Source organism: Apis mellifera, linkage group LG12, assembly GCF_003254395.2.
Source record: "Apis mellifera strain DH4 linkage group LG12, Amel_HAv3.1, whole genome shotgun sequence".
Lineage (NCBI taxonomy): Eukaryota > Metazoa > Arthropoda > Insecta > Hymenoptera > Apidae > Apis > Apis mellifera.
This window is the reverse complement of record NC_037649.1, coordinates 769581-797240: the sequence shown is the minus strand read 5'-3', so window position 1 is coordinate 797240 and position 27660 is coordinate 769581. Positions and strand designations below refer to the sequence as shown.

The 27660-nt window shown below is 33.4% G+C and overlaps 3 protein-coding genes across 4 annotated transcripts in view; all 3 read right to left on the bottom strand.

Moving 5' to 3' along the window:
• Nucleotides 1-77: 77 nt before the first annotated feature.
• LOC724202 lies at nucleotides 78-9164 on the bottom strand. The gene is made up of 12 exons (XM_026444439.1): nucleotides 8540-9164; nucleotides 8120-8372; nucleotides 7922-8025; nucleotides 7455-7769; nucleotides 5333-5608; nucleotides 4846-4904; nucleotides 3631-3832; nucleotides 3209-3461; nucleotides 3039-3142; nucleotides 2626-2949; nucleotides 953-1228; nucleotides 78-251 (listed from the first exon to the last, which is right to left on the bottom strand). The coding sequence occupies exons 1-12, from the start codon at nucleotides 8732-8734 to the stop codon at nucleotides 183-185; spliced, it is 2430 nt and encodes an 809-aa protein (XP_026300224.1). The 5' UTR covers nucleotides 8735-9164; the 3' UTR covers nucleotides 78-182.
• Nucleotides 9165-10008: 844 nt separating this feature from the next.
• LOC100577755 (odorant receptor 30a) lies at nucleotides 10009-13734 on the bottom strand. Its single transcript, XM_003249181.4, has 6 exons — nucleotides 13213-13734; nucleotides 12784-13036; nucleotides 12577-12680; nucleotides 11968-12285; nucleotides 10431-10706; nucleotides 10009-10187 (listed from the first exon to the last, which is right to left on the bottom strand). Exons 1-6 carry the CDS (start codon nucleotides 13405-13407, stop codon nucleotides 10125-10127), a joined length of 1209 nt encoding a protein of 402 aa, XP_003249229.1. The 5' UTR covers nucleotides 13408-13734; the 3' UTR covers nucleotides 10009-10124.
• Nucleotides 13735-15703: 1969 nt separating this feature from the next.
• SIFR (SIFamide receptor) overlaps nucleotides 15704-27660 on the bottom strand; it is a 75692-nt gene continuing 63735 nt past the window's right edge. The window contains exons 3-4 of one of the 2 annotated variants that reach the window (XR_003305813.1): nucleotides 16815-27050; nucleotides 15704-16567 (exon numbers count right to left, since the gene is read on the bottom strand). Coding sequence is in view for 1 of the 2 variants with exons in the window: in NM_001113285.1 (NP_001106756.1) it covers nucleotides 26264-27050 (787 nt within the window). In the remaining variant the exon portion in view is untranslated. 2 annotated transcript variants of the gene reach the window in all.

Here is a 27660-nt window from a genome sequence, read left to right as displayed (position 1 = left end):
TTCTGCATTATGTTGAGTAAGTGAATTTTCATGAAACGAATGAAAAAGAGTCTTTTGGAATTTGTGTTTTTGGTTAACGAAACTTTTTTCTTTATTCCTTCTCGTTTAACGAATGTAATAAGAAATTAAGTACATCTCATAATTTAAATTCATTATTTTTACACGTTCGAAGCTGATGTCAGTTACGTTTTAATTGCGTTTTCGGATTGGTTTCTCAACAATGTAAAGTATGACATCGCGGTACTCAAAATCTGTAAAAATTAAACGCACATTTTTAAATTTCTGTGTGTGTTATTAATAAAATCTGATATAATAATAATAATAACTATCGCGTTTTCGTGCCCAAAATATTTGCATTACGAGCAAAAATTTATTATTTTTAACAAATTTGTGTCAATAGTACGGAATATTAGTTTATTAGTGACAAAATTTTACTTACTATCATTTATTAAAAGTATTTCTAATTTCAAATTTATGATATACATTGTAACGAAAAATTGTACATCACAATTATAAACAAATTCTTGGAAAACCAGTTTATAATCCATTTCTAAAATTTGCTTTCAATATTTTTGCGAAAAGAAAAAGAAAATCATATTAAAAACTATCATATTTCATCATTTCATCGTAGAGAATCACTCTTAAATTCTTTCTCGTAACGTTTCAATATGGTAAAGATTGAAATTGCAGTGCTCAAAACCTAAAGAAAAAAGAAAAGAAAGAAAAAACGACAATAACGATAATAACTTTATTACACAAATTTGAAAATTAAATTTATATTATTATTCGACGCAAATGTAAAATTAATATTATTATATCAGATTTAGATATCCACTTCATAAGTTCAATAAATTCAGCTTCAAATAAAGTAATCGACGATATAAAGAATTACATTAATAGATTTTGAATAGAATTTTCAAGAAGAGTATTACGTTTGAAATTTATCACTTACTTTGGTATACGTTTCGAGGGATACAGCGAAAAATCCGCAAGCAGTCAGGCAACAGGGCGTCCTCGATCTCGTGATAACGAACATGAGATCTCTCCGTATCATTTTCCCGTATTTGTTCATCGGCAGAAACGACCACAAGCAATTGTACGCGGCATCGGCTATGTCCATGCTGTCTCTTATTAAGCAGTCGCAACTGTACGTGAACATCAACAGTTGACACATGCAACCAGTTATGTGGAACGTGAAAGTGACGCGTCTTCCGAAAGGAGTCTCTTCCTATAAACATAATTCAATAAAAGGAAAAAAAAGTAACGAATTATTGGGTTGGCAACTAAGTAATTGCGGATTTTTTTTAGAAAATCAAAGACAATTTTTTCATGGAACTAAATAACTTTATTCTGTAATGTGTTGCCCATTTCGATCAATGACCTTTTGCCATCTTTCAGGCAGCATCATAATTCCACGTTCATAAAACTTCTGGTTTTTATTAGCAAAAAACTGAATCAGGTACGATTTGATATCATCATCATTATTGAAATTTTTACCATTCAAGGAGTTTTGTAAAGATCGAAACAAAAAGTAATTAGACAGTGCAAGGTCAGGACTATATGGTGGATGTGGCAAAACATCCCAACCAAGCTCCAATAATTTTTGCCGAGTGACCAAAGATGCGTGTGGCCTTGCATTGTCATGATGGAATACAACACCTTTTCGATTTGTCAATTCGGGCCGCTTTTCTTCAACCGCATTGTTTAATTTCGTTAGTTGTTCAATGTAGACAACAGAATTGATCGTTTGGTTGGGTGGTAAGAGTTCAAAATAGACAATTCCTTTGTAATCCCACTAAACTGATAACAAAACCTTCTTTCGATGAATACCAGCTTTTGATGTTGTTTGAGCTGGTTCACGTGGCCTGCTCCACGATCTTTTCCGCTTGATATTGTTGTAAACAACCCATTTTTCATCGCCAGTTATCAGTCGTTTTAAAAATGGATCATTTTCATTACGTTTCTTTAGCAAATCGCAGCTGTTAATGCGTTGCGTTAAATGCTTTTCTTTCAGTTCGTGAGGAACCCATGTATCGAGTTTTTGAACATAGCCAAGTTGTTTTAAGTAGTTTTCAATGCATGTATGTGATACATGAAGCTTCTCTGCAATCTCACGAGTTGTACTGTGACGATCCGAATCGATTATTGCTTTGATTAGGTCATCAACTTCAACTGGACGACCAGAGCGTTTTTCGTCTTTGAGTGAAAAATCACCAGAACGAAATTTGTCAAACCAATTTCGACACTGCCGTTCTTTTAAGGCTTCGTCGCCATAAACAGCACATAATCACTTTTTGTGAGCTTGCGATGCGTTTTTCCCTTTGCGAAAATAAAAAAGCAAAATATGACGATAATGTTCCTTTTGATTTTCCATTTTTCAAGGAACGCCAAACGAAAACTACGCAACCGATCAAAAAACTTTTTTACTGGCTGAATTGCCAACTATCAAATAACAAAATGTGTTTTACATTTGGACTACGCCAGCAAATCTAAAAATTTAACTGAAGCCATCTATGAGTGAAATCCGCAATTACTTACTTGCCAACTCAATATATGAAATTTCGTGCCAATTCACGAAACAAAGAGAGAATAGAGAAGGAAAATTTGAAAAATGAAAGTGCGCACCATGAGTATCAGGTATCCATCGAGGCACATCAACAAGCTGAAAAGTAACACCTGGCCAAACACTATCGAGTTGAACACTTGTTCCAATTTTTTGCAATACTCGATCAAAGCTTGATGCTGTCGAATGTAAGCCTTCAGCTTCGAGTACTCGTAGAAACTGAGCGCCGATTCTTCGTCTTCGTCCCGTTTTCCCCGTTTCTCGTTGCAGGTGTTGGCGAATCTGTGTTGCAATATACGAAACTGGCTGGCCGTGTGCAAATTTAAAATGCACAAAAGGCTGTCGAAGCAGTGGTAGCACACGCACACGTGGTACACGAATACAACCTGCGTGCACGAAGATGAATATGCACGAATATTCAAACGAAACTTCGATATCTCCCTTCGCGAAGATCGATCGAAGATCGATCGATTACCTGTACGAAGAACATTACTTCGAAATACGGGGTGATCGACAACGGCAGCTCGAGCCACATGTTGAACGGGAGTATTCTGTCCGATTCGTTTTTTCCACGATTCACTGCGAGCCAATCTTTTCATTTTTCTCTTTATTCAAAACGAAACGAAATATATATATCACTCTTACCCAGAATCGGCCTCAATATGAAACCTAAAACCGTCCCCTGGGCGAAGAAAGTGAACACGAAGACGAGGTAGTTGCAAGTGCGTTGACACTTGTTCATTATCGATTTCTCGCACGTGTCGTAATTCGAGTGCCAGAAATTCGTCTTCGCATAACGAATTATCCCAAGCAGCTCCTCGTTGTATATAAACGACGTTAACAGTTTGATCAAAACCAGGGACACGGTTATAATGTTGCACGCGACGTAAATCGAATCCTGTAAATTCGGAAGATCATATGCTTGAATAATTTCTAACTACAATCCTTTGCAATTATAACGAACTGTAATATAAATTTTCTTCTTTAATTTGCGTTTGATTTTTATTTTTGCTTTCTCGACAGGTTTCGAGTGGAACTTGAAAGGAGAAGTTTTAGAGGAGACTCACGCTAAAATTTCCCCAAGAGAAGTACAAATCTCTGGCTTCGGTGGTCGCAGCGAACAGTATCGCGAACAGCGTGTAACTCATGGTGACGTTCCTTCGCCGTTCCTCCACGTAATTGGTCGACGTCCAAAATCCGGCGATTTTCATGTAAAAAGCGGTGACAGTGATTGACAGATCTCTCACCTCCTTCGATTTCATCTCGAGTGTTTAATGACAGAGTTTCTTGTTCGATCCCTTATTTCAATCCTCCTGCAATCCTTCGATCGTTACTTACACCAAGAGTGATTGACGTCTCGTCGATCCAACGATCACTGCCCTCCTTTGCCTGTCTCGTAATTTTCCTTTTCGCTTTTACCTTTCCAATGTCATTGTAATTACCATCCTAGGCGCGTGAAAGGAGAGAAAGAGGAGGAGGGGAGGAGGAGGAGGAGGATCGATGAATTATGCATTATGAATCTAGGGAGTATGGAAACATATATGGTGATAGTTTAGTGGATTTCGTGCTTTGGGGTCGTTCGAGGGATGATTTAAAAGTTAAAAGTGGTTAATAGTTTATGTGTGGAGTTATTAAACTTTACGTGCAGTTGAAATGGTGTTGACGTTATAGATGTGATTGTTGAATAATTTTTTTTTAACAAATTATTTTTCATATTTTTCATTCAATACTCTTGATGAATCGAAAAATGTATTAATTGCATGGTGTTTTTGGAATTGATATTTGCAAAAACATTTTAAGTGAGTATTAATATGTATTTTCTAATATCTGTAATTTTTTATCGAATTGAATTGTTTAAAAGAATTATTGTTTGGGAATTTCAATTCTATAATCGATAATAATTATCGAAACGAAAAGATACTGCAATATGAACTTTATTATACTCAGTTACTAATTATAAATATTCGATTTGAAAAACGACAAACTCAATTGCTATAAATTATCAGTCTTGCTATCTCAATGAATTGAATGACCATCAGGCATAATTGTGTTGATAAAAAGAATTAAATAAATATGAGAATAAATAAAAATAATGGTGTAATGATAAAATGGTTAAATATAAATTATATTATTAATCAAATTATTTTCAGTGAGAATCCTGATGGCCACCTAATCTGTATCGATAATTTCAATATTAAATTTACTTGTGCCATCCAGAAAGAAACACAGCAGGGTAGATCGATAATTTTACAAATTCTTCTGTCACTGATTACAATCTCTACATATTTTCTAGGCTCGATTGCTTTAGCAGGGTAAAATACGATATTGCCGTGCTGAGAACCTGTAAAAGATTAAAAATAATTAGAAATTGCAAATAAACTCTCTTATTTTATGAGAAAAGAGAAAAATATTTTAAAAATAAAAGATTAAAAATAATTGGAAATTATTAAACAAACTCTCTTATTTTATGAGAAAAGAGAAAAATATTTTTATTAATCAAAAAATGAAGATAAATTTTAATATAATATTTACAACACACACATTTAAATATATATCTTTGGAAAATTAATAGAAAAATTTTGATTGAGGTTTATTTCAATCAAGTTATTTAAAAGATCTAAGTTTTAAGTCTCATTCTATATTCTTGTTTCGTTAGAATCCTTTTTCCAAAGATTTTTAGTGAATGTGTTAACGTTATTTTATTAATTATAGAATTAATATGTTTATATATTACGCAATAACGTTTGTATTACAACATTTTTGAATTACCGCGGTCGAAGTTTCCAGAGAAACGGGGAAAAATTTGCCGGCCGTCAAACAACAAATTTTTTGCGATCTCATTATCACGATTATCAGATTCTTTCGTACGAGAATACCAGCCTTGCTCATTGGCAGATTAACCCAAGGGCCTGAGAACACTGCATTGCCAACGTTCACGCTCTGTCGTATCAAATTGTCGCAGCTGTAAGTGAAGATTAAAAGTTGAAAGAAGGTGCCGCCCAAATTCAGTACCAAACTGGCTTTCTTCGAAGCCGAGGTGTCCGCCTGTAACGTAACAAATTCGTTGTATAATTAATTATATCAGATAATTATTAAGAGGATGAAGGAATCTAATTTTTAAATCTTTTAGAAAAAAGATCGGCTTTCTTTTCCGCCTATAAAAATAGCGACGTAGGATTAAGCTTAAGATATTTATTATTATAATAAGAAGAAAAAAAATTTATCGAAACTTTTGATCAATATATGCAATGAAATCTTATTCGAATTGTTATTTAGTTAAATGAGAAATAATTTTAAAAAAGTTACCTCTTTAATGAAATTATTCTAAAATAATTTTTAAAATTAAAATATTAGTTAAAGATAAAAATAATTAGCAATTTATTGTTAATAAATCATTTGGGTTACATAAAATCCTAATTAAGAATTTCTATTTAAAAAATTTTCATTAATATTTTCAATATTACGCTCTAAATATAAGCTATTTAAATTTTAATTAACTAAATTTATTATATAAATTACATAAATTAAAATTGTTAAATAAATATTAATTTTTAAATTTGAGATTTTTAATTTAATTTTGAATATTAAATGTTACTGACATGAATTTTCTTGATAAAATTTCAATAATTGATTTTTCAACATAAATTTCATAAGTAAATATTGACACGATAACTTTTTTATAAATTACTTTATAAATTAAATTTATAAATAAAAATGATATTTTAAAAATATCCAATTTTATTATTTAATAAAATCAATTTATAAAAATTAAATCTCATAATTATTCCTATTATAATTATTTTAAACACTATTAATTTATAAATTAATAATAAATTAACTCTTATTAAATTAAAATTTATTGAATTAAGAATTAATTTCCTATAAATTAATCTAAAAATCATATTTTCTAGTTACAATTAAAATTATACGAAATGAATAAGATACAATAAAAATTGTACCAACAATTAAATTAATTATTGAAAAATAAATTATTTTTCTTAAAAAAAAAAACTTTCAATAATTAAATCTTTAGAATAATAACCCACTAAAAAAGAAAATCCACACAATCTTAAAATTGAAAAAATAATAATTATTCTTTTTAATGGATAAATATAATTATAAACGAATATCCTGATTTCTATATATATAATGTATATATCTTCCAACACACATAATAACATAATTTTTAATCAATAACATTTTAACGAAGAAAAGAAATTTATTGAAACTTTTGATCAATATGTGCGACGAAATCTTATTCAAATTGTTATTTACTTAAATAGAAAAAGATAAATAGAAAATAGAGAAATTTTATTCTTAATAATTATTAATTTTATTCTTTTATTTTCTTAATAATGTTTATAATATTATTAAGAAAGTTACCTCTTTAATGAAATTAGTATAACGTAGAAAAGAAAAGAAATTTATTGAAACCTTTGACATGTGCGACGAAATCTTATTTGAATTATTTGAATTTATTTACTTAAATGAGAAACAATTTTAAAAAAGTTATCCCTTTAATGAAATTAAGTAACATAATTTTTAATCAATAACTATTTAACGAAGAAAAGAAATTTATTGAAACTTTTGATCAAATGTGCGACGAAATCTTATTCGAATTGTTATTTATGTAAATGAGAAATAATTTTAAAAAAATTTTCCCTTTAATGAAATTAAATAACATAATTTTTAATCAATAACAATTTAAAGAAATTTATTGAAATTTTTGATCAATATGTGCGACGAAATCTTATTCGAATTGTTATTTACTTAAATGAGAAATAATTTTTAATCAATAACAATTTAAGATAGATTTTATTCTTTCGAATAATTACGATAATGTAAAAAGATATTATTCTCAGCTGTGATGAAATAATATTGGCATACGAACGAGAAACAATTGAAATCCAACGAGGCATATCACCACTGCAAGAAACATTACTTGGCCGAGCACCATCACCGTGAATATATCTTCCAATCTTTTGCAATACTCGATGAGGGTTTGGTGTTGCACCACGCAGTCCTTCAACCTTTCGTAACAACACTTCTCGTAACGTGGTAATCCCGTTTCATCCCTGATCGCGTTCCCCAGATTCTTCAGTCTGTGTTGCAGTATACGAAATTGGCCGGCAACGTGAAGATTCACGATGCACAACAGATTGTCGAAACAGATGTAACACGTGGCCACGTGATACACGCAAAGTATCTGTGTTAAAAGGTATAAATTAATAGTTAAAGGGATAAATTAATCGATTTTAATGACAATTATAATAATTGATATATTTAGGATAGATATTTATAAATATTCGTGTAAATTGCAAACAATAGAATGGAATGTAAAGATTGTAATTTTTATACTTGTAGGATGAAAAGTAGTTCAAAGTAAGGCGACAATCCTACGGGGAAATCAATCCACAAATTGAACGGCAATGCTCTGTCAGACTCATTTTTCCCTATATTCTCTGAGAAGCAAAAACACACTTGTTATCGTTATCTTTCTTCGAATTGTACAAATCTACAAAAATCTACAAAGCTATATTATTCCAAAATATATACCTATGAGCGGAGTGACCATGTAGCCAGCGCAAGTACCCTGGGCGCAGAAGATGATAAGCACGATGGAAAAGTTGCATAATTTCTTGCACCCGGTGATAATTAACAATTCTTGCGGATCGTCGTAAAGACGCCAAAAATTCTTCTGCGTGAACGCGATCAAGTTGAAGAACTCCTCTCTGTGCGCGTACAACACGCTGATTTTCAACAGTACGATCGCCACGTACAAAATATTGCAGCAGATAAAAACGCTATTCTGAAAATAATCATATTCGGAAATCTGAATAATAATATTCTCTTTCACATTTTTATTTCAACACCAAACTCGAAGATGTTTAATTAATTCCCCAATTTTACAAACTACAGTTGTAAAGTCGCTACTTCGAAATATTTGGAATGGAAAAAAAAATGATTCAAACTCACGGAGAAATTGCCCCACGAGTAATATATGTCCCTGAACGCGATGCATATGCTGATGAACAGCGTTCCAACGGTGTAAATCAACGCGAAATCCCTTTGACGTTGCTCGTTCCGATCCGTGGCCAACCATAATCCCACGATCTTCATCAGGAAACTGGTCCAAATTATCGAGACGTCTTTGGATCCTCGTCGTCGCATCGTCAATCGAGACGTTGCGTGCCTTTTACTTTTTCAACCTTTCAACCTTTGCTTTCGATTTTTAACGAGACGTCACGCTTTGCTCCTCGATACTTTGAACGTGTCGATCTTTCTTTCCTAGATGCCTACAATCATCCGCTTTCTCACGAATTACTCCCTGCCAATTGTCGACTTTGTCCACTTCCAACCGCGGCTGCATTATTCATGATTCGGGAGGGAACACACTCCCCTCTCCAGGCGACGATCCACGCAGGCAGGGAATTGGCTTTCATCAGTCGTTCATCTTACGCCCCAAAGGATGGAGAGGGAGAAAGCCTCCTTTCCAATTTTCGAGGCGATCGAAAGTTTTTTGAGTTTGAGTTTGTGCGTTTCTTGGAGGAGTAATAATAATAATAATAATAATAATAATAATTTGATTTAATTGAAGAAGAAATTTTAAATTTGAAAAGCTTTGTGATGGGATCAAAATTTATCGAGAAGTTTTTAACGATTCAATTTTTATTGTTGAAGAGGAGAAATTTTGAAGAAAGGACGATTTTTGCTAATCAATAATCAAATTTATCAAAATTTTAAATTTGAAAAGCTTTGTGATGGGATCAAAATTTATCGAGAGGTTTTCAACGATTCAATTTTTATCGTTGAAGAGGAGAAATTTTGAAGAAAGGACGATTTTTGCTAATCAATAATCAAATTTATCAAAATTTTAAATTTGAAAAGCTTTGTGATGGGATCAAAATTTATCGAGAGGTTTTCAACGATTCAATTTTTATCGTTGAAGAGGAGAAATTTTGAAGAAAGGACGATTTTTGCTAATCAATAATCAAATTTATCAAAATTTTAAATTTGAAAAGCTTTGTGATGGGATCAAAATTTATCGAGAGGTTTTCAACGATTCAATTTTTATCGTTGAAGAGGAGAAATTTTGAAGAAAGGACGATTTTTGCTAATCAATAATCAAATTTATCAAAATTTTAAATTTGAAAAGCTTTGTGATGGGATCAAAATTTATCGAGAGGTTTTCAACGATTCAATTTTTATCGTTGAAGAGGAGAAATTTTGAAGAAAGAACGATTTTTGCTAATTAAATTTATCAAAATTTCGAAATGAAATTGAATCGCGTTTCGAGAGGAAAAGGAAACTGAAAATTAAGCGTGGATGTACGTTGAGTGATAATTATCCGTTTCTGGAAATTGTTTTAAAATTGTTTTAAATGAAAATACGAAAGAAGAAGAGGGAAATTTAATAATTTGACGTATCGTGGACGATCGTCCGTGTGATATTTGAATCGTATTTTATTTTTCATCTAAGAAATACAAACACTAAAAGTACTAAAATTTCTTAGCTGATATTAGAAAAATGTTCACTTTATAATAAATTTTGTTCAACTCGTTCAGTTTGTTTTCATGGACGATTCCCTCATTAAGGTGAAGTACGACATTGTGGAGCTTACGAGCTACAAGAATAAATTTAAATATTATCAAAATTGAATTATTAGTATAATTACTCGATTAATTTTTCCTTAAAAATTATATATATTTATTTTTTCACTGGCTAAACTTTTAATATTCCATTTTTCTGAATATAAATCGTTACATTTCCAAAATTATTAAAGAATAATTTTATATCGCAACAATAATTATTTTCAATATTTTGAACGAGAAAGAAACGAACATTTTTTTTAAAAGAGATTGCATACCGCAGTAGAAGTTTCCAAGGACATAGGAAAGAAGCCACCTGCGGAGAGATAACACGGCCGCATTGATTTCATCATTATTATCCTTATGTCTTTTCGCAGCATTCTTCCGGTCTCGTTCATTGGCAATGTCGTCCACCAGCCCGAGTACGTTGCCAACCCGACATTTCCACTTTCCTCCATCAGACCGTGGCAAATGTACGTGAAGAAAATTATGTGGATGAAACTAGCGACCATGTGACAAAGGAAGATGAGCCTCTTCAACGTGGGTATGTCTGCCTGTACGTATTTAATTAAATTATTCAAAATTAACATTAAGCGAATAAAAATGTGTCTCAAAATTAACGCAAGATTTGAATTTGCCGCCATTAAGTTGTTGGCAACCCTGAAAAAAGAACGGTTTGACAGCTAAGAGTTTAGGTATACGATGCAACAACGTGTCTTCATTATTGAACAATATTTTAAAAATAATGAAAGTTTGAACTCCTTGAATGGTAAAAATTTCAATAATGATGATGATATCGAATCGTACCTGATTCAGTTTTTTGCTAATAAAAACCACAAGTTTTATGAACGTGGGATTATGATGCTGTCTGAAAGATGGCAAAAGGTCATTGATCAAAATGGGCAACACATTACAGAATAAAGTTATTTAGTTCCATGAAAAAATTGTCTTTAATTTTTTAAAAAAAATCCGCAATTACTTAGTTGCCAGCCCAATACAACAACTTGTCTTCATTATTGAACAATATTTTAAAAATAATGAAAGTTTGGCGGCCGCAAAATAATCCTAAGCTATGAAGCACATTTTCACCTCGATGGCTTTGTTAATAAAATTGCCATATTTGGGGAGAACCCACGTGTGATTGGCGAAAAACAAATGCACCCGCAACGTGTCACTGTTTGGTGCGGATTTTTGGCAGGAGGCATCATCACACCATACTTTTTTGAGAACGAGGCTGGTCGAGCAGCGACTGTTAATGATATCGCGACACGATAACACGGTTCTTTCTGCCGAAATTGGATGATATTGATGTGGCTAATATGTGGTTTCAACGAGACAAAACAATTCAATTACCGCACGAGACATTTCCTGGTCGTGTACTCTCTCGTTTCGATAATCAGAATTGGCTCCCTAGTGTGATTTAACGCAATTACGTTTCTTCTTATGGGGTTATTCGAAGTCAAAGGTCTATATCGACAATCCCACAATCACATTACAAGAGGAAATTAAACGCTGCATCGACGAAATTCAGCCACAATTATGCAGAAAGTGTTATTCCATAAATAATCCTATCCTATGCACTTTATGATTCATTTAAAAAATAAATATCTAAAAACTCTGTTTTATATTTAATTCAAATCTTGCGTTAATTTTGAGACACCCTTTATACGAAATACTTTGAAAGATTGATATCTTCTGCAACTATAAAATCTCCCACGAATACATTAATATTCTTCGAACAATGAATGAATATCAAAAATATATATAACACGAAATACGAGCAATGGTCCTCAAAAAAGAAATTAGAAATATTACCAAAAGTATCTCGTACGTATCGAAGCACATTAGCAAGCTGAACACCACCACGTGGCTGAGGATCGGGAACGTGAAAACCTGCTCGAGTTTATTGCAAAATTCGATCAACGACTGATGCCTTCGAATGCATTTTTTCAAAGCTACGTGGCACCCTCTCGTGTAGGCCGCGACGCTCGTTGTCTGCTGCTCGATGGCCGACCAGATCTTCGACAATTCCTGCTGCATCATGCGAAATTGGTAGAGGGCGTGCAGGTTCAATATGCACAGGAAGAAGTCGCTGCATACGTACGCGATGCCAATTTGTTCTACGGCCAATAACTGCGCGAATGTTGTTTCTTAACTGGAGCAATTGTACATTTGAACGTAGAATATATAGAATCTTTGTTATTATTCTGCACACTTCTGCTTTACGTATATTTACGATGTAAATATACGTTATTTAGAGTTTAAACTTAACCTAAAAATTCTTTCGTTCGATGAAAAAATTTTTGAATAAAAGTTTAAAAATATGGATGCTATGTATCCAAACAGTCATCTTTTTTTTCGTTAACATATAAATTTATAGTATTTGTTAATATTTTGAAAAGAAAAAATGAATAAGGATAGTACCTGGATGACGAACATTATTTCGTAATAAGGTGTCACGCTGAGAGGAAGATCGACCCACATTTTGAACGGAAGTATCCTCTCCGATTTGTTCTTCCCTATATTTTCTGAAACGTAAATTTTCCTATTCTGTACTCTTTATCATACACATATTTATTTCTCTCAACTCTTTTTTCCGGAAAATGGAATACAATTATCGAATCGATTTACCATAAATTGGCGTAATTATGTAAAAGGCCAACGAGGATTGGCTAATCATGCTCACAACTATGATCCACAGCCTGCAAAATTTCTGACACTCCCCGAAAAGTATCTTCTCGTCGTAATCGTAATCCAAACGCCAAAAGTGTTTCTGGGCGTACGAAACTATACGCGAGAATTCGATTCTGAAGAAGCTTATCACGAAACACTTGAACAATCCCAGTAATATGCACATCATGTTGCAAGTCAGAAAGACGCAATGCTGAAAAGAATAATCAATTACGATGATTCGATTCGTCGTAAACGAAAATATTAATTTTTTAAAATTATTAAAAAAAAAAATTATATTCGAACAAAGTTAAAATATCGAATCAACCTCCCTTGATATTTTTTATAAGCTTAATAAATAGACTCAAGCTCAGCTTTCTCAAAACTCACAGCCAGATTATCCAAATTGTGATAAATATCCACCGCGTTCACGTATATACCGTAAATCAGGGCAGCGAGGGTGTAGAACACAGCGAATTTTCTCTGACGTTCCTCAGCGTCGTTTCCAATCACCCATATACCAGCCGATTTCAAGAGGAACTGCGACACTTTGAGCGACACGTCGGTGTACCCTTCCCCCTGCATCGCTCGTCTTCCTTTATCTTTATTCCTTATTATTATTTATTTTTTTCTTTTCTCTTCCCCCTTTCAATTTCGAACTGCTGAAATCACGCAACTCTCCCAACGTCGATCGGGAGAGAAAAGTCGTGCGACCGATCGCCGAGTGAAAAGTGACATCGCTTTGATCTATCGGGACGCAGTCGATCATTTCGCGGATGGACACGTGTCTTCCTTAAAGCGAAACTTTCGCATGAAATAGAAATGACATGGATGGTCGAAATGCGAGATGTATCGTTGCATTATGCATGGCGCGAAAAAGGGGCCAAAGTGATTGTCACATCCTGAATGTACAACCGGCAATTTTCCACGTATCGATTATTTTTCGCGTATCATTCTCGATATATATATATATATATATATATATATGTTTTATATATATATATGTAGGATGTCATGGTTTCTTTCTTAAAGATTTTCGGATATCATTTATTGTTGCGAATAGAAAGTACGTGCGAAATAAAAGAAATAATAAGTCGTGAATACGCGTTGATAATTAAAAAAATTTTGTGATCATTTCAAGGCTTTGTATTATTCGATTGAATCGTTCGATTCATGTGATTATATTATATTATTCGTGAAAAATATTTTATTTCAGGAATACTGTATAGTCTTCAGCATATGTGTTGATAATTAAAAAAATTCTGTGATCATTTCAAGGATTTGTATTATTCGATAAATCGTTCAATTTTTCATTTTAGGAATACTGTATAGTCTTCAGGATAATGTGTTGATAATTAAAAAAATTCTGTGATCATTTCAAGGATTTGTATTATTCGATAAATCGTTCAATTTTTCATTTTAGGAATACTGTATAGTCTTCAGGATAATGTGTTGATAATTAATTATAATAAATTCTGTGATTATTTCAAGGATTTGTATTATTCGATAAATCATTCGATTCACGTGATGATATTAAATTATTCAATGAAAAGTAAAATGAAAAAATGAAAAATAAATTATTCAGTGAAAAATATTTCATTTCAGGAATACTGTATAATCTTCAGGATAATGTGTTGATAATTAAAAAAATTCTACGATCATTTCAAGGATTTGTATTATTCGATAAATCGTTCAATTTTTCATTCACGTGATTATATTATATTATTCGTGAAAAATATTTTATTTCAGGAATACTGTATAGTCTTCAGGATAATGTGTTGATAATTAAAAAAATTCTGTGATCATTTCAAGGATTTGTATTATTCGATAAATCCTTCGATTTTTTATTCACATGATTATATTGTATTATTGTATTATTGTATAAATGAAAAATATTTCATTTCAGGAATACTGTATAGTCTTCTTCTGTATGGTCTAGATTTGTATAATTCGATAAATCGTTCAATTTTTCATTTCAGGAATACTGTATAGTCTTCAGGATAAACTCATTGTTGGACGAAAGAAGACACAACAAAATTATGGAAACGAATTATTTATAGTACTTTGAAGTTTCATTGAAGTTTCGTAAGAGAAAGGTATGTGATTTCTATTAAGATTCATTAGCAAATTTCATTAGTAAAAAAAAAAAAAACAAATTACGTAAATTAAAATTATTCAATTCTGGCAATGGTAGAAAGTATATAAAACTTTATCCCTAATTTCCTCGATAGAATTTCTCGAAACACTATTTGCACCACGATTAAAAACAGGTATTAAAATAATTTCAAAAATCTGGATAAAAATCAAAATTAGGAGAGGAAAAGATAACGCAAGATCTGTATCTTACAGTGGAAGTATTTTATTGTATAGATATACATATATATATATATATATATATGTATATATTTTATATATACACATATACATATACATATCCTTTTTATCATTTTTTCATTGAGAAAATACGTATACTTATTCGCAACTCATTATTATTATAATCCTCGCAAGGGGGCGTTCGCTCACCATGCCTGCCGCCTCCAATAAATAACTTCTGTGAAACAGTTGTGAACAAGTAGGGATGATGAAATTAGGAGGAAGCAAGGATGAAATTTTATTGCTACTTCCACCGTTGAACGAATCGCGATTATCGCAGAGATCGGCAGGGCATCGAGGGCATCGCCCCCTCCAACGATAAATCCGGACGCTGAAACGTACACAACAAACGAAACGAAGAAGACCGGCCCCGCAAAACGGTGTGTTGTTTTACGGGGTTTTACGTGATCGTGAAGTGTTTTTAAATATCGTGAATAAAACGGGTGGGGGGTGGGGGGGCGTAGGCATCGATGTCGTCTTTAATCTTCTTCTTTTCTCTCTTTTCTTCTTTTTTTTTTCGAGTTTTTTTTTTTTTTTTTCTTCGCGAGATACAATATTACACACGCTTCGATACAATATTAAAACACTTATCAATTTCATCTGCAAACATTTCCTTACCTAGTATGTTTCTATTATTTCATTGTTATTCGGATAATGCCGCTTATCCATATAACACGTGTACCAATCAAAGCAAAGGAAAAATGGGAACTTAAAAATGCTTGTTCTCTAGATTAGTGGCTCCTCCTTTTTTTTTTCTTTTTTCTTTCTTCGCGATTCATGATAGAGCTTAAATCGAGGGATCTACGTTTCTTATTTTTTATTTCTTTTTTTTTTTTTACCATGTGCATAAGATAAGATAATCGCTCTATCCGAGTTGTATCGATTTCGAGAAATAATCTTTGACGAGATTACGTGTATCTATATATATATATATGTGTGTGTGTGTGTGTGTGTGTGTGTAGCACTTGATCGTCTTCTCAATAATTAAAACGAACATTTATTATGAAGTTTGAATCGATATAATATAAATTAATGTATCGTCACATGTGTGTATTTACAGTATAATTAAAATGTGGATTTTTGTGCAAATACATATTTTTTCATGATCTGTATTTGTGCTAAATAGATTAAAAATAATCATATCCATGGTGTTGTGATTTATCGTAAAACTTGATTGCATTCTATTAAAAATTAGGAAAACTTTAAACCGCTATAACTTCGAAGATAATAATCCTAGATCAATGGATGAAAGATCGTTAGAAACAGGGATCCTTGCTCTTTAAAATGCTTTTTGGTTTATCTCCGTACGATTTCCGGTTCCCAAGATATCGTCATGTAAAGATAATTTTTCGGAGAGTTATCGCTAACATACCTTAGAAATTCAATTAAAATTAAGAAAACTTTAAACCGCTATAACTTCGAAGATAATAATCCTAGGTCAATGGATGAAAGATCGTTGGAAGCAGGGATCCTTGCTCTTTAAAACGCCCTTTCATTTATTCCGATATGACTTCCGGTTCCCGAGATATCCTCGCGTAAAGAAAACGATAATTTTTAATCGTTTACTATTTCCGTCCTTGTCGCACGCCCGGACTTTGCCCGAGTTATCGCTAACGTACCTTAGAAATTCAATTAAAATTAAGAAAACTTTAAACCGCTATAACTTCGAAGATAATAATCCTAGGTCAATGGACGAAAGATGATTAGAAACATGGATCCTTGCTCTTTAAAACGCTCTTTCATTTATCTCGATATAGTTTCCGGTTCCCGAGATATCGTCGTGTAAAGTAAAAAGTAATTTTTTTATCGTTCTTATTCAGAACCTTCACTCGCATCTTGTCTCATTGATTATATTACAGAAGAAATAAGCAGATTCATAATATATGCATTGGCATTATATTTCAGCAATCAATAGTGCTTTCTCTATTTGGAAGATTCGATAATAAAATTTGTAATTTCTTCTTATCTTTTTCATACGAAAAATCGAAACAAATACGAATTATAGATATTATTTTCTGTCAAACATTTGAACATGTTTTGCATCCACAAAAATCCACAAATCTCGCAATTCAAAATTTTATAACAAGAATAAAAGTAAAATGGTAATAAAATTATTTCAGTTGTAAGACGATAAAGTGCTAGATTTTTTTTTAATTGTAATTTTTCTTTTTTTAAAATTAATTCATTAACATTGTCGGTCGACAAAAATCGCAAAATTATTTCTCTCCTCCTTCGAATCATCGCGTGGAGACATCGAATGATAAACTTCGCAACGATAATAATTTTCTCTCTCTCTCTATTAACGATAATAATAATAATAATAATTACAATAACGATAATAATAATAATAATAATAATAATAATTCTGAACAAGAATTGCTACGTGCGGATTCGATCATTTTTTTCATTTTCTACAAACTGATCGAGCAAAGCTGTCCAAAAACCAGCCCTTCTTAAACTTAACAATTATCAAAGGATATCTCTATATAGGTATTTTTAATCTTTTTTTTTTTTTTTTCATTTTTTTTCATTTTTTCTTTTTTTTGTTCGTCTATCAACAAACGGTGTCGTTTTAAATCGATCGCTACTTTGCAACAAGTTAACATTTTTAACATTTTTCTATCTCGAAGAGAAAAGCAATAATTCACTGTGTTGTCTACATCCGCTACAGGAATATAAACGCTTCTACTAATTATACATATACGTAAGCTTGCAACGATTACAATCAACCTAATGCATAAATATTTCAATTTGGATTTAATAGAGCTTAGGGTAAAAAAAAAAAAAAAAAAAAAAAAGATTATAGAGGGATCTTTTCGTTGAAGACAATTTGATGAGAATTTGTATCTTCAATTTCGTTTTCATTGTCAGAAGACGCAAAACATTTAACCAATTTTATTATTCATTTTCCTTCTTCCTAAGATTAATTACGAAAAATTTAAAAAAGAAAAAATTATTACAAGCAGTAAAATTTTAAATAATTTTGTTTGAATATTTTCTACATTTATATATATCTCAAGAGAAATTATGTGATTTCAATTAATAAAATCGAACAAATTGCCCGCAATAATGTTCCCGCTATAATTGTATTTATTTTTTCTTTTACTCTAAGAGGGGAAAGGAGGGAATGCTAGAAAATAAGATAAGATATTTCCATTCTAAATTCGGTGTAGCGCGATAAAGCGTAAATCTATCATCGAATAAAAGCTCGATTTCGCTCGATGTCGAAAACGAAATATAAATAGCTTCTGTTCCTTTCTTCAACGAGAAGTCGCATCGTGCCCCAATCGTTACGACGATCCTCCTCCTCCTCCTCCTCGATCGTTCCTCGCTTCGATATATCTGGGCGAAAACGAATTGCAACGAGAACACGTTCAAACTTTCTTTCTTCCCCGATCTCTGAATAAATATTCTTCCTCGCAGACGATTGTTCACAATTTCAATCTCACCTTTCTACCACTGTTTTCAAATAATCTCTTGGTGAGAAGGAAAATCGAGACTGTATATAATTTCGAGGAAAATACATCGGTATAAATATTCTTGTTTTTCTTTTCTTCTTCTTCTTCTTCTTATTAGATTTTTTTATTTCGTTTCTTCAAGGACTAGAAATTAAAGATCGATCCCAATCAATTTCTCGAAACTTTCGAACCTTCAAACTGTCTGAAAATCAAAAGATGGAAGAAAATCCTTCGAAGAAACTTGATCCTATTATCTATTTTCGGATGGATTGTTAGAGATGTAATGATTATTCGTTCACAAAGCGTTTCATTCGAAAAAAGTTTCCAAGTTCGAGAAATTTCTTGGTTCGGTTTCGAAGTTTCTTCTACTGTCCCATCCCTGCTGCAAATATTTCATCGAGGTGATTGCACGAACAATCTCAGAAAGCTTAGCTCGCTCTCGAGTTCGTCGCCCCCAAGTATTCCATCCAGTTGTTCCAAGAACTTTTACAACTTGCTGCTCTTCCTCTTCCTTTTCCTCTTCGTCTTCTTCTTTTTTTGTATTTTTTTCTTTTTTCCTGTTTTTTTTTCCATTTTCGTTTCGATGTAAATTTATAGAGAAATATTTTGTTTTATGCTTTACCTTAGCCTGTGTAAACATTTTTTTTCATGTAAATCGATAGTAAATAATGTAATAATAATATTAATACAATACTCCTCTAAAATTGCCGTTTTAGTATTTACACACACACGCCACCACACGCTTTTGAAAAATCTAATCGAACCCGTGTAGAAAAATATCCGATGAATTGATGAGAGGCTCGAGAAAACGCTTCTTTCTTACGTTTCGCGGGGAAAAAACTGTTCAACGAACTTTCCTTTCGTTTGCTTCGAAAAATCAATTTTCTTCTTCTCACTCTTTTTTCTTTTTTATATATTGCACGTACAATTTCAAATTCTATTGAAAAGTCTATTGAAATTTTTTGCCGCGAACCGCGTACAATTTCTCGCAGATTTTAGAAAACTTTGCGGAAACCACGCGCTTTGGCCCCATAGCGTTGAAAGAGAAGAAGGAAGAGGAACAAGGAAGGAGGAAGGAAGGAAGGAAGAAATAGAGAGATATTTTCTTTCTTGATACAATGAAATTCGTAAAGATACGTAAAGATTCGCTCTTTCCAATTTTTTTATCTGTTTTTAATTTATGCATAAAGATTATCTAAACGTGTAATAGTTATCACGTTGAAAATTAAAGCTGAATACAATTTTTATTAAAGAAAATCGAAAATTGTCCAAGATTTTAAAAATAAAGAGATAATTGGAAATAAAATAAAGAAAATTAATTCATAATAATCTTAAGAGCATTAAAATCGATTTAATAAAAATGTTTTTGAAAAATGTTTTCAATAATACAAATAAAACAAATAATTAAATATTCCACATATTGATAAATTTCCATTTCTCTGAAATAGAATGCAGTAAAATTCATAATCATAAAATCTTTCTTTCCTTCGAATCCTTTCAACCAATCCCAAATTTAAAAGATAAAACATCCCAAACTAACTTTCCAAACCGTGTGTCGTGTCTTCGTTATATTCGCAGATTACGCAATGATTCAGATTACGTGAATCTGTCCGCGGTTCCTCGATCCACCATCAATCCGCCGTACGAAATAAGGAACAAGGATAGAAAAACCACCCCTTGGTGGCGAAGCGATTCGTCGTCGCGCAAAGGAAAACTTTCATTCAGCAGTATTATCCGTTTTTATACGTGTTATTTTATTTTCGCTTTCGTGAACGATAAGCATAGGAACGGATCCGGAGGTTGCTTTTTTTTTTTTTTTTTTTTTTGGTTTGAGAATCGATTTAACCTCGTTTGCAAACGAAATCGTCGCACCAGCGAGATACCACGTTATTGACGGTTATCGACTGGCCAGCTGATGTTTCGTGTTATATGGTTTTGAATTATCGTTTGAATATTAATGCTAATTTATTTTTTTTTTTTTTTATAGATTCTTTGTGACTTTTATGTGCGCAATATTGGTCGAGGAGGATTTTAGAACGATCAAAGTTTGAGAAAAAAAGAGTATGATAAAATTTATGCGTTCGAATGTGATTGAGGAATAAATTTGAAAATTGTGCGATAGGATGAAATTTTAAAAATAATATAATAGAAATTGTTGCATTTAAAATCGAAGAAATTAAACTTGGAAGCAAAGAGAAACTTTTCTTTCAACACGATAAATTTTGGAATCATCTTGATCATAAATTCGAAATTATGATATAAATTTTAATAATTTTCATCTTCTTCAACAAATTATTTTAGACAAAATGATTTTCCTGTATTCTACGATATTCTATTTGTTTAATTCAATCAATTTTTTAGATTCTATGGAATACAATTTAATTCAAACTTTTTATCAGTTCATCTTATTTAATTATTAATTTGATAATACTTAATACTTGTGAAGATCTTTAAAAAATTGAACTGTCTTCTCTTATATACATACATCATCGATGACAATCGATTTTTATTGAAATATAATTTTGAAAGAAAATCATAGACAGACTTTACAGTTTATACTTAACGTTCTCACAGACGTTTCACAATTCTACCTTCGCTAATTTATTATTATCCTCGATTGCCATGCGTCGATATATTATCCTCAATGTCACGTTTATTTCTCTCTGCTGCACAACATTCTTTCACTATCGAGATCTACGGATCTACGGCAACTCTGCGGTTAAATAAAAAATAAAATAGTGAATGTAAATAATTACATTTGTATAAATCAAATTTCTCAAATTTCACAAATACAACAATTACATTAATCGATATATCCAATATAATTCTTTAATACGAATACTTTGAAAATTTAATTATTTCCAATAATAAATGTAACAATATTATTGCAACGAATATCATTTCTAAATATCGAAAATTTATAATAATTAATCGAGGAACCTATCCTTATCGATCAAAGTTTATTACACGTCAAACTTGATCGCCTCGTTTCGTATACGAAAATAAAAAAATTATCATTATCATTATGAAACATGTTATAAAAGTGAGAAAAGAAAAGAAAACCTCGAAATACCTGCTGGCCAGTCTTTAACGCCACGCGGATACGTACAGTCAATCGATCACATTCTCATCTGTTTCTCCACCTCCTCATCATCGCTTTATAAGGACGTGTAGCGAATGATCATCGTCGTCGTTTTATTTATTATAAAAAATAGTATCAATAGTGTGTGTACGTAAAATACGAAAATACACGAAAATACCAACAACAATGTACAGCGTGTACAGCGTTTCGATAGATAGATAAAGACTCGAGTCGATCGAGCGGTTTTATATTATTTCTTTTTCTAAAAGTATATATATATATATATATACCTAAAAACAAGTGTCATTTTACACCGTGGACGCTCCAAATATCAAAATAGTTCGGGAGAAAGGGAGGGAGGGGATTTAACAATCGATATCAATCAAATCTAAATTGCGTTGGAACAAGTGGATGCACGGTATATATGTATATATATATATATAGGGTGTTCAAATATCGCGAACGATGCCTATGTACAATTCGAAACGAACGAGTTTGATCGAGAGAACGAGTTTTTGTTAGATGATAAATAATACAACGATATTAGACTCCTTTTTTTTTTTTTAGAACAACAGCAAGAAGTCTTTGTTTTTCTTCTTTGACTGTGCGAAACGACGGGTATCTCACGAACCTCTTTTTTTTTCTTCGCTCCCCGATCAAGAACAAATCTCGATGAGACGAGTGGTGGATCGTTTACAGACGCTTGTCCGAGGATATTTTCACGAGCAACGAATGAAATGGATCGTTTCGAAGGGTGAGGAGAAAGAGAAAGAAATAATATAATATGGAATGAGATATTTTTTAGTCCATCCAAAAGTAATAACATTTAAATTTTCCATATAATCTCTAGTCTTGGAAATTCTGTTTCTCTTTCTCTCAGATAAGTTTACATATAGTTCGAGATGCCATCGACAGAGTGCGCTGTGTACAAATGAAACTGGACTACTATTATTATATCCTATCCTTTCGAATTATCCTTCATTATCAATTCGTCAACAATCGATCGTTTCGATAAACGAATATCCACAGACAATTGTGTGAACGAGCCTTAAGGTATCCCTCGGACGAGAGAGAGGGAGGCAACGAATAAGAACGAAGGTAATAACAGCGGTGTATATAGTGTAACAACGTAGCAACGATATACATACTTACAATAATGTTACAAGTTACATTATTTACATAGAGATAGCAGATAGACGTTTAGTTGTGTATATATATAATATATACATATATATAATATATATGTATATGCTATTTATATAAATATCCTTACAATATAGATTAACTTACGTATACAGTCGCTTCTCGAGAGATTGCAATAATAATTTATTTTATTTCCACGACACGTGTGGAAATATCCGTTATTTCTTTTCTTCATTCCTCCATTCTTATATATTTTTTTTTTTTCGTTTTTGCTTTTTCTTTTATATATATTTATATACTTCTTACTTTCTAAGAACGTCACGCGACTTCGTCGGCATCGGTTTTAAGCCTACGATTATAGATATGAATAAATTTATTTCCTCGCACGACCGCCTATTACAATTATATTATACCTCGCATATTATACGGCATTTCGTTACATCTATTGTATAGATCCTTGTCTTCGCCACGTGTAAAAACCTTACGAAAATAGTTGCTCTATCATAAAATCCCGCAGCACTTTTTTTTCTTTTTTTTCTTTTTTCTTTTTTTTTTTCTTTTACGTTACACCGTCTTACATATCAAGTATTACAAAGAGTCAAGTTATATAATTCTCAAGTCGTGTAGCAATTTGAATACACGCGACCACTGTGCCCTATTGCCTTCCTTTTTTATTTACGATTATTCATTTTCCCTCCCATTTCATAGTTGGAGGAGTCTCTCTTTTAACGGTGAAACGTTGGATAAATGGCTCCACCATTTTGTTCGAGCGATGGAAATTCTCTTTGCGTATAAAACTAGAAGGAAATTAATTTAAAATTATATATAAGTGTTCTTTTGTGATTCGGTTAAAAATAGGAAGGGAAAAAAGCGAAGAGTTTTATGAGAAGAAAAAAATAGCAAGAATTTATCCAACGTTCACCGTATACACTTTGCACAGGAAAAACAATTCACAGTTGATCGAGATATCCTCTCGAGGAAGGATATGTGCTACGTAAATGCCCGATAAAAGTCTCGTAGAAGAACGACGAAACGCTCGTTGGTCAATCGTCAGAGTGGAACAAACTTGGATATGAAAGAGGCTGCGTTGTGGAAAATTATTATTTTCAATCAAATTTCAATAGAGGAGATCTCGTCTTATTTCAAGATGTTTCGAAAAGACAATATATAAAGTTTGCAGCCTTCTTTCATCCCCAGTTTTTAAACGATATATTTATAGTTCTTTCGAATCGAACTCCTTCAGCTCCTCACTGACGACTTGGAACGAGATGTGGCTAACGGACAATTGTGCATATACAGAGTGTCTCAATTGTATCCAGTCAAATTTTGGTAATAAAGGAATAGTTATATATAAACATAGCTCGATCGAAGAGTTGTAATAAACAAATTAAACATCGATCTACTTTTGCTTTCTACCAAAAAGTCTCGAGCAACCTATGTTTACACGATATATATTCTCCACACAATATACACAATATTCGCAAATTTCGACGTGGATAAAACTGACTCATCCTGTATAATTACTCTATATTACGATTCGGAGAGATCGAGCTCTAGAAAAATACGAATACGTGCCAACAGCAAATCATCGAAGACGATAAAACCTTTTCCAACGATCACCAATACGATAACGTTGGATAACCAAAGAAAATTCCTTAAAAAAACTTCTTCTTCCCAACTACATTTTAATAATAATACTAAATACTATATAATAATACTAAACCTATAATAATAATGCTATGTTTCAACTAAGTGAAAATAATTTTTTTTCTTCCAGCGTAGCAGTACACGAGGAGAGAAACGACGAGAAAATCTTCTTGGTTATCCAACGATAGTACGTAGATCCAGCGAAAGTGGCGCTGTCGTCGCGGACAATTCGCCGCGCGCACGTAAGCATGGTCTCTGAAACTAGTCGGTAACAGTAGCTGCCCTGCTGCAGCGTAAAAGATCGTTTTATTGTCGCCAGTAACCGCGTTAATTCGTCGCGCACGTGATCGATCGAGACGGGGATAATTCGAGACGAAAAAAAAAAAAAAACACAAAAAAGAACGGGAAAGTCGGTCGCTTCCGCCTTTCTCTGGGTCGGATCAAGTTCGTGTTGGGACACAAGCGAGAGGTTAGGTGGGGGCGAGTGTGATGGAAGGAGCGAGGCAACGTTGATAACGCGGCGGCGGCGGCGGACGAGAGCATCGTTGGTCGATCCTTGATCGATCGTTTCGATCCGTATCAACGATTATTAATGTTCGCGCAGGCGCGTCCGTTTATCGTAGCGTAATGGCACCGTAAGAAGTCACCAAAAAAACGACTAGATCGTCTAACGTTCCGATAAGAAAATATATATATTATGTACGTGTATATATGTATATTTTATACTTGTTGGAATCGACCGTGTACTACGAATAATAAGTACAAGTAGTGTATATATATATATATATATATAATATGTAATTCTGCTTTTTCTCTGCATGCGGAGGTAGTGTTCGATCGATAATTCTCGAAACGTTCTCTCATTCTTCTTATCTCGCTCGGTGTGCGTTCGTTACTTTTTCGCTCGTTTATCGCTCTATCTTCGTCGCTCGCGTACACGCGCTATAATGTGAGTATAAGGTAACGTTACGTGTTATGCAATTAGGAGGTGTCTTGACTCGAGTCGCAGCATGCAATGCACGGATAAATTTCTGTACTTTATTATATTTCGCTAAGGACTTATTACGAGTAATAATCGTCAATGACGGTTGACGGCATTTTCTCCTCTCGCTTTCGCCCTTCCTCCTCCTCCTCCTCGTTCCGCGCGACAAATTTACAACATTACAAATGGACCATCGGTTCTGGAAAGATCAACGCAGCATCTTTCCTTGCTGCGCAGAACTCCACTTAATAAATCGTCATTCGATCGAGAAAGTTTAGCTTAAAAATCGAACCTGCCATCCGAGTGGAGTTCCGATTAAAAGCTCGGTCCCTTAAATTTCTTCTTTAAAAATCTAGAAAGGCTTGCTCGTGAAAAAAGGCGAGATCTCTTTCTCTCTCTCGAGCCGCGGGAGGAAGGGCTCGCTTCGAAAATTCAGGCACGCGACTACTACTTTTTCTTCACTCCCGACCAAGGGACGACAACCTCGCGAAAGAAAACTTACCAATTTTCGCATCGCGATTAGAATTGGACGAGGAACAGAAGGGAGGGGGTGGAAGAAGCGAGTCGGTGAAGAACGCGCTTCCGTATTCGGTGGTAATCGGCCCGATCCGAGCGACAATCGGTTGCGATCACGCGTGGGTGACCCACATTAACCTCGGACCGGCTCACGCTGCGGCCCTTATCCGGGGGCAGCCAGCCTCTCCATGGGTGTTGTACCGTGAAATCTCATCAAAACGTGTGTGACCATTTTAGATTTTAGACGCCGGTGTGGTTGAATATGTACGAGACGTTGCTCTCCTGGTGGACAGGTGGGCCGTGGAAGGTCCTTCTGGTCGACGAGTTGTTGTTGTTGTTGTTGTTGTTGTTCACGTAGTACGAGGACTTTCTCATGCTGGTGGACGAGGACATCATCGCCACCGTCTCGTAGTACCTGATCTTGCCGCAGCAGCGGCCGCTCTTCAGAATCGCGACGAAGCCTCGCCGATACTTTTTGTTGAAGAAGGCGTAGAGGATCGGATTGATGCACGAGTTGCTCGCTCCCAGCCATTGGGCGATCGGCGTTGCTATGGGGACGATCTCGTCCTCCCTTTGCTCGTCGCCCAGCTTGATCACAGTGAAGATGACGTAGAGGGGCAGCCACGAGAGGACGAACAGTATTACGACCACGACCAACATTTTCACCACCTTCACCTTCGACTTCTGCTGTATCCTCTCCATTTGGGCGTCCTTCGTGTCCGAGGGTATGTGCCTCCGCCACACCTTGATCCAGATCAGTATGTAGCAGAGGGAGATGAGGATCGTGGGTAGTACGTAGCACAGGGTCAGATTGCCGATCAGGAAGAAGAGGGTTTCGTCTTTCGGGCGCGGCCACACCTCGAGGCAGAGCCTCAGGTCCGGGTCGTCTTTGTAAATGGCGACCAGGTCGAAGAAGAGGAGCCACGGGGATGTTGTCGTGAGGGCGATGAACCAGATCACCACTATTATCATCCGGGCTCTCCTCTTCGTTATCTGACACTTTAGCGGCCACCAGATCGCCAGGAACCTGTGGATAAACGAGTTTCCCGGTTAGTTCGTGAATATTGAATCTCGTTGTTGTATGACGTTCTCTGAGAAGGATTCTGTGTGTGTGTGTGTTTAATACACGTGATACTTTTTCGTTGCATTTTTATTTAGTACCCAAACAATATCGTTTATTATTGGATTTTAAAATTTTAAAATTTAAAAATTATTTAAAGGTTTAAGAAAAAGTAATGTAAATGAAAAATAAAAAATATAAAAAAATAGAATTAATTTTTGTACCTTTTCTATCACAGTTGATTAAAATTTATTTAATGATTTTCGAAAATAAGGGAGCTAAATTTATATAATTTTTTTTGTAGCAATAAAATTATTAATTTACACGAACTTATTAATATCTAGTTTTTTTATATATAAATATTTTAATAAATTAGATTGTCAATGGCGATTAACAGAGAGCTATAAAGCTAGTTAATTCCCTTTGGATCGAACAAGTCGTATTAGAGATTGATAGGAAGCTGTTAATATTGCTTCTCAAATTGGATTTGTTCCATTTCCTTTTTTCTCTGATAATCGAACAACTGTCAAAAGAGTCATTGAGTTATATATTAAAGTAACTCGCATTTTTATATTTG